Source organism: Juglans microcarpa x Juglans regia, chromosome 2S (genome assembly GCF_004785595.1).
Source record: "Juglans microcarpa x Juglans regia isolate MS1-56 chromosome 2S, Jm3101_v1.0, whole genome shotgun sequence".
Taxonomy (NCBI): Eukaryota; Viridiplantae; Streptophyta; class Magnoliopsida; order Fagales; family Juglandaceae; genus Juglans; species Juglans microcarpa x Juglans regia.
Genome location: NC_054597.1, coordinates 29,826,476 through 29,834,650, shown reverse-complemented (window position 1 = coordinate 29,834,650; position 8,175 = coordinate 29,826,476). Strand labels below are relative to the sequence as shown.

Below are 8,175 nucleotides of genomic sequence, written 5' to 3'. Positions count from 1 at the left end.
AACAAGTGCAAGGAACTTGCACATCTAAAAATGCAAATATCATTTTTTTTCTTTCCCTAATGAATACCTATTTGCTAGTGCTCGTAATTCGGTTTATTTTATTTTTCGTGTTGGTAAGGATATCATTGCAGATATTTATAGACATACATGTTAGAACCTTCTATTCAATTGGGCCGTATGTGGATCACACAGACAAAGAGGGCACTTAGGTTTTGACCCAAGAAGATCATGATACCTAAAGCCCATATTAAATGGACCTGAGTGGATGGTTTATTCTATTGTGTTCCTCGATGAGAATTGAAAAGTAATACGTTCATCAAAAGAATACATTCGGCCTCTAAAAATGGAAAATGTACCTTGTCATATTGGATTAGATAAAATTTCACCAAGGATGCTACAATTTCTATTTTGATAATAACATTTGAAATGCACTCGACATTGAATAAGCTATAATTATTTTCTCAATATTTTTTGAAATTTTCTTATTTTTTAATCTAGTCTTCTTATAGTAGTTTTAAAATAAAATAAGTTTTTATTTCATTATATAAATATGTCTTCATAGAAAAATATAATGCTCTTTCACTAGCACCTAGAAAAAACCAAAACAAATAAAATTTAAATAATAGATATCTTTCACAAAATAATCAAAAACCAGCACAAATATATAAAATGTTTAAGAGAGAGAGAGAGAGAGAGAGAGAGGCATTGTTGGTCAAAAGCACCATAACTAATCTAATGTTGGTCAAAATAAATGGTTTTGGCTAAATTTCAGCTAGCCATGCATTATCTAACATAATGCCAATGCTAAAAGAGACTTCATTTCTTATCCAATAATAATAACTTAGGCTGGCATTGGGTCCTATTGTTGTTGGGGAAAATAATGGTAGCTGGCCAAAAAAATGTCTCAAATAACTGCCTAATACTCCATTTTTGCTGTGGAGTTTTGTACTTTTTTTCTAGGACAGTGCCTGTGATTAAGTAGAGCTCATGATCAATTAGTTTAGCATAGCCAGTTGTATTGCTTGGGCCACTCAACTAATTTAACCATATTCAACAAAGGGACCATCAAATAACCATTGCCCTAGATGTACAAAAAGAAGCATTAAAAACCTCTTCTACTGTGCATATCATCCTTTTATCTTCATCTAGATAGATTTCTCCTCTTTTTGACCCATTTGTGTAAGATAAATTCTTCTTATCAGTCACTATTCACCACCTCACACCCTATAAAAAACACTCTAATACCCTATGAAAAATACATTTACACTTTATGAAAAAGTTATAGGTGTGGTGTGTGAATAGTAACTGATGCATGGTAAATTCTATTAACTAATTAATGAATCAATTGAATTGAATAGTACAGATATATAGTTGAGGTAAGGTTTCAAATCTCTTTTGTATTTATTTGTATGTATTGAAGAAAATTGGTGAGGTGGTCAAGATATAGAGCATCACTTTATGGCGTGCCACTAATGTATCCGACCTAATCCCAGGCTGTCTATAAAGAGTCCTCCTAAATAAATGTTGGTTGTGTCCTATTTGAGTTAATGAGAGCAAGTCAACCAACTCGTTACATTAACATTCTCGACGCTCGTAGCAGCACGTATGATGTGGAAAGTAGTAACAACTCCCATGTGACTATCATAACATCACCATCCCTGGAGCTTGGTGGGATATCCTGACAGATTTTCATTTTATCTTAAAGATGGGTAATTAATTATATGGCAAGACCATAAATTCCTCGAAAAGAAAAAGTAGAGTAGGGATTAATATAGTCCCGACGAGTAATATTAATAGGATTATAGTTGAATAAAATCGTCTCCTAATCAATTAATTGACCCATTATATAATCGTATCATATTCGTGTTGACTTGTATAATCTGAGTTGACTCTCAAGTCAGTCATTTTTATTATTTGGGTCGGATAATTAGTTGATCTAATATGAAAAAAAAATCCATTAAACTATTTATAAGAATGTGAAAATTCAAAAAAAAATATTAGATCTATGAACCAAACATCTCAAAAATGTATTTCATAGGATCAAGATTTTTTTAAAATTCGTAACATATTTGAGGCACAGATTTCTTAAATCGTAACAGCTATTTTCAAATTCAATCCTCATAGTAGGAATTATTGAGATTACTTCCATCACAATATGCTTTGCATCTATTGGGAGAATTCAGCCTCCCTACCCTCCACGTTATTCCACTTGTCATAGGCATCTTATATCACAGGCACATAAAATAAGTATATCTCAGATGATCTGTAAATAATAGTAAAATAATTTGTGAAGTAAAGTAAATATGCAGACAAAGATCATCAGTGGGTTCATTTTTCTTTTTATCTTCCCTAGTTGCTCAGAAGGGGATTTTGTGAAGAATGGCAACATGGACATATATTTGACAAGCATCATCCCCCAATAAAAAAGTTGTGTTCCAATCCAAATTCTCACCCAGAAAACGACCTGTGCTACACCTGCCAGTCTTATGCATATGGGCATCAAGGAAGCATATATACGACACAAAACTGGGGGATTGTAGGACCCCTTCCTTGAAAGGGCTACACTTTCTCCGGATAAAGCGGGTTTGTCTTTAACCTTGTGAAAATCAGCCAAGTTGTGAAAACATGTTTTTGCCTCAATGAGGGAAGAGTTAGACCGCTATGCCTATAAACTTGGCAGGAACATTTAAAAAAAAAAGGGTGCATATTTTATGCAGAAACCTTTGCGAGTCACCATGGAGGCCACGATGCAACATTGGCATGATGTTTTTTTTTTATTTAATATTGATTGGATTTCTAGATGAGTATTGCTACTATGCCTCCATATATTTTGCAAACTTTGAGTAAATCTATTTATTATCTATTTTCTCACCATTCTCTCATTATCTCATGATATAACATTAGATGATAGGTTCACAAATGAAATATAATAAATAGTCACCAATCATCTAATGTCATATTATGTGATGATGAGATGATGATGAAACTTAAAATGATGAGTAATATTACTTGCAAACTTTATCTCATTGATGTGCCATCACCATATCGTGACACGTGACTTATTAAAAAAATTAAATATATTCTAAACAAAATAGTCGGAAAACTCCACAAGAGAAAATTTGAAATACTAAATTACCTCTACCCCTTTTTAACTTTTATGGGTCTTTGAACAGAAAAAGCACACTACTTTTTCCTAAGAAATGCACAACAGTTAGAAGCACGGCATTGGGGATGTGATAACGATGCACATATCATGGAAACATGAACAAAAACACAGTAGGGATTATAAAGACACGTTACTCATTCAACCTGACTAAAACCTTTTGAAGCTTTTTATGAGCATAATGAGATGAACATTCCAAATTTCAATGGGAAAGCAAGTGTCAGCGTGAAGTAAATGGGTTTGAATTCAACTTTTCAAACAAATGTTGAGTTTGCACATGACATGCTGCAAACCCCAACACTATTTATCTAATGATAAAGCTCGGCTCAGGCATTATAAAAGTGACCCAAATCATGGAATATGGGTTGGCCATTCAGGTCCCACGGGGATCTCAGTTGGGGCCTGCGACCTTGATCGCAGTTTCAGGAGATTACAGGTAGATGACTCTCTCCTAGGTGAAATGACTATTTTCCTTTTTCTACGAGAAGTCCGGAGAGCTGGCCATTAAAAATCACCGGTTTTTCACCTGAGACGCGGTTTACATCCAAGAGTTCAAACTTTAGTCGAATGACTTGTCATTTGAGTCATTCCCTTTGGAGATCAACACCGCGTATATTGCCACAAGATCAGAATGATTATTAAAATTTTCCACCATAGACTGGAAATTCGTAGTTCTATTGCAGACATCGAGAAACTAAGAAACCAGAGAGGTTTGCTCTGTGCACTCATGGGTATTCTAATATGGGACTAATCGAATCCCATCCTCCGGAATCTCAATGAAAGAAGAAATTGAAAACATGTCTATCCAAACAACGTATCAGAAAAAAGACTCCCAGGAGAGACCAAGGTTTGTCATTTATCCAATCACAGACGGATTCAACAAATGAGATCAGAAAGGAATTGATCTGAATTTAGAGAATCAAATACAAATAAAATGTTCATGATTATACCATAAATAGGAAAGGAATAAGAAACAAAAATATGATATCAAAGAGAGACACAACAACAATAAAACCCACAAACATGAAGCAGCAGCAGAAAGTGCTGCCTTTGTACCATGCACTGAATTATGGTCTCCAGTTTTCATCCCTATACATACACTTTTTCTGCAATCCTACTCTTCCACTGCCAAATTTTATTTCACAACTCAAATATCCATAACAATTCAAAATAAATGCTGGAGCGACTTTCTCCTCTCACCATTCTCTCTTCGCTGTCTCTCTCTCTCTCTATCTTTCACCTCTTCCCTACTTCTTGGACAACAATGCAGGAGATCATTTCTAGAGCTGTGACACACCCTTTTACGTTCTCTATGTTTATCCTTCCTCCATGAGCGGCGAGAATCGCCCAACGAGAAAGAAGGGTAGGAGGAGATAGGGCACAGGATGAGGAAAAAGAAGCAATGGCCGTTCCCATTAATGTGAGTTCTGCTCGTGGTTGACGAAAAGTCAAGAGGAAAATTCTCAAAAGAATCAGTAGAAGGGCGGTGGCGGAGGAGATGCATATGAAACTCCGGTGATTGGAGGCAAAGGCCCCTCATATACTGGAGTCGGAGGTGGCGGGCTTTCATAAACAATTGGCGGTGGTGGTGACGGAGGGGGTGGTTCACATGGAACTGGTGGGGGTGGTGGCGGTGAATGATGGTGGACCGGAGGGGATGGAGAGGATTGGTAGTGAACTGGTGGGGGCGGAGAAGGTGAAGTTGAAGGTGGGGGTGGCGAATTGTAAACTGTAGGAGGCGGGGGTGGGGGTGGGGGTGGGAAGTAATGAACTGGTGGCGGTGGAGGTGGCGATGATGGTGGCGGTTCAACACAAGGGGATGGCGATGGGGGAGGTGGTGGCGGTTCAACACAAGGTAGTGGCGATGGGGGTGGGGGAGGTGAAGAATAGACAGACGTTGGAGGCGTAGGAGGTGATAGATAGGGATAAATAGGAGGTGGAGGTGGGCGCGGCGGAGGTGGTGAATGCTGAGGCGGAGGTGGTGAATTATAGTATGGTATCGATGGCTGTGGGGAGAACGAAGGAACTGGCGGCGGTGGAGGAGAGCCCACATGGTATGGAGTAGGTGGCGGCGGTGAGGTCGGTGGTGCAGATTCAGGTGGCAATGGTGGCGAAGGTAGTGCAGGAGACGGTTGGAGTGGTGACGGTGAAGGTGGAGGTGGAGAATATACTGGAGGTGGCGGTGGGGGTGTTGAATGAACTGGTGGTAGCGGTGACGGTGGCGAAGGAGGCGGAGGTGGAGCCAGGGAGTACACTGGTGGAGAAGGTGGCGATGAGACCGGTGGAGAAGGTGGCGATAGGACCGGTGGCGACGGTGGTGGCAATAAGACTGGTGGCGATGGTGGTGGCAATAAGACCGGTGGAAATGGTGGAGGCGATAATACCGGTGCAGACGGTGGTGGAGATGAGAGGACAGGCGACGAAGGTGAAGGACGAGGTGGAGAAGGCGGAGTAGGTGCAGGGAGAACGGGAGCGAAAGGTGAACATCTAAAGGAATTGCAATCCACAGGATTAGACAAGAACGACTTACATTGCCCGGCGGACCTCTGGACCGGAATATTGGGCAAGCAGTTCCTCCGGTCGCTGAAGTCCGGAAGGCTCAAGCACGCCGGTGGCTCACCAGTGAAGAAGTTATACGAGAAGGTGAAGTTCTGAAGATTCGGTAATTTACAGATACCGTCAGGGATTTTCCCGGACAGCAAGTTGTGGGCTACATTGAGCTGTTCGATGCTGAACAGGTTGCCAAAGGAGTCCGGCAATGGGCCCAATAGCTCGTTGAAACTCACATCGAACACCGTCAAATTCGCGAGCAACCCAATTTCGACAGGCAAGCAAGATCTGAACCCGTTGTTCATCATGATGATCTCGTTGAGGTTGGACATTTTGCCTATGCTCGCCGGGATGCAGCCGTGGAACTTGTTGTCGGCCAGCACGATCACCGACACCGGCGAGTTCCCGAAATTGTCTGGCAGATCGAACCTGAACCTGTTGTGATTGATGAAGATTGCGTCCAATGGCTTGTCGAACAGCTCCCTAGGTACATTCCCTTCAAACTCATTGAACCTCAGATCCAGGAACTTGAGCTGCGGGAGGTTCAACACCACCTCTGGGAACTTACCGGCAAAGCGATTGTTACTGATATCAAACTCGAACAAAAGCTTCAGGTTCTTGAACTTGTGCGGCACGGTACCACAAAACCTGTTCGAGTTAATGTGGAACAATGCAAGATCAACGAGTAGCCCGAGCTCCTCCGGCAAGTACCCAGCAATGTCACCGTGGTTAAGATCAATGCCGGCGACGGTTCGGATCTTGGGGTTATCAGGTGCAGGGGCACAGAACACCCCAGTGTACTTACAGACACTAGATCCAACCCAGTCACTAGTTAGATTGAAGGGATCAGAGAGAATAGCTTGCTTCCAAGCTTGCAAAGCTATATAAGCATCTCTAAGTCTTGAGTTTTCGAAGACCAGAGATGGGTCGACGTAGACATTCTCACCTCTGTCGCCGAACTCGTCCCTGTAGTACAGGAGCTGACGCTGCCTGATGTACAAGGCTTCGGCGTCGGTAAGGCCTCCATTGGGGGTGATAAGGAGCCGTTCAGCGGCACAGACGAAGACTGCACCGAGAAAGGAAACAATGAGGAGCGAGAGATCAAAATGGGTGAAGGGGGTCGTCTTCTTCATCTCACATGAGAGACATCCAAGTTCTCAAACGCCACTCCCCGTCTGCTCTCCTTTGCCTATATATCACAAAACTCTTCTCTGCAGGGAAATGCAAAATGGGTACTCGAGAAACGTTCACCTTGAGATCTGAGGGAAGTGTGGATAGAGGGAATGGGAGGTTTCGTTTTGAACTTGAGGCAGAGGGAGAGAGAGAGGCAGAGAGAGGGAGGCGAAGAGGGAAAGGGTTTTCTCCTAGGGGGAAATTTGGAGATGTGTGTCTGAAATAATTCATAAAAAAGACAGCTATGTCACAGCTCAATGCCCACCAGATTCTCCATCTCTTTCTTCTTTATAATTTAAGAAATCTCTCATCAATGAGGTAAAGAGTGCTCGACTTTATTCTATTATTATTATTTTTTATTAAAGAAAAAAAAAAAGAAAAGATTTTGGTCCAGATACTGTGTTTTTTAAAATTAAATATAAAATTAGCAGCCCTAAGTTAGGACTCCTAATACCGCGTTCATGAGATAAATGAGATGTCTTCAATTATTTGATCGAATCATTTTTCAAAAAGAGTGATTTAATATAATAACAAATAGCTATAATATTTTGATATTATATATAATTTAAATTTTCAAAAATTTATACAAATAATATTAAGTTTTATAAAATAAAAATGTACAATTATCTTACAAATCTATATAAAATAGAGGGTAATTTTGTAATATTAAAATTTATTTTTAATAGAATGACATGATTTTATTAGTTGCTTAAAAATAAATTGTAAAAAAATTGTAATTATATCATTACTCTTATAAAATATAAAAGACATATATGTGTGTATATATATATATATCTATAATTAAAACACCTAAATTAATCCGAGAAACAAATCAGCAGATTGAAAATTCTTCTCTCATCTAGAGAATGGTGGGAAATCAGATTTCCAAAATAAATATTTCATCAAATTTTCTAATAAAACGTAAAAACGTTGTCATAATAAAAAGTTGTCAATAGAGTAATCGGCGGCGCCGAATCCCGGCTTCGGATGACCGGAAAAGAAGTTCCGGTTGCTTTTTGGAGTAACATATTTGAACTTTAGGGGGGAGCCGGAAATTGGCTGAATGCTGATGATCTAACGAGAATTTTATGAATTTCGTATCACGAGATTTTAGATTTACATGGAGGGTGAAAGTGAGTGGAGGACGGTGTCAGGGTGACCTGAACAGACAGACAGACAGACAGCAGTAGTAAATTTACTCTGCCTTTTTCAAAAAGAAAAGGAAATTGTCAGAAAGCTTAGGGGTAGAGTCGTTGCTTTATATTTGTTGTTTTCCCATGTTTAATCAG

At 39.9% G+C, this 8,175-nt stretch overlaps 1 protein-coding gene across 2 annotated transcripts; it reads right to left on the bottom strand.

The window, feature by feature from the left end:
* Positions 1-4,054: 4,054 nt before the first annotated feature.
* Positions 4,055-7,159, bottom strand: LOC121252594 (leucine-rich repeat extensin-like protein 4). Of its 2 annotated transcripts, none has more exons than XM_041152314.1 (3): positions 5,029-7,159; positions 4,876-4,908; positions 4,055-4,794 (listed from the first exon to the last, which is right to left on the bottom strand). In XM_041152314.1, the coding sequence occupies exons 1-3, from the start codon at positions 6,844-6,846 to the stop codon at positions 4,636-4,638; spliced, it is 2,010 nt and encodes a 669-aa protein (XP_041008248.1). In that variant the 5' UTR covers positions 6,847-7,159; the 3' UTR covers positions 4,055-4,635. The 2 variants fall into 2 exon arrangements, with proteins under 2 accessions (XP_041008248.1, XP_041008249.1); XM_041152315.1 differs by having other exon boundaries at positions 4,876-4,920; positions 5,041-7,159.
* Between the last annotated feature and the right edge of the window lie 1,016 nt (positions 7,160-8,175).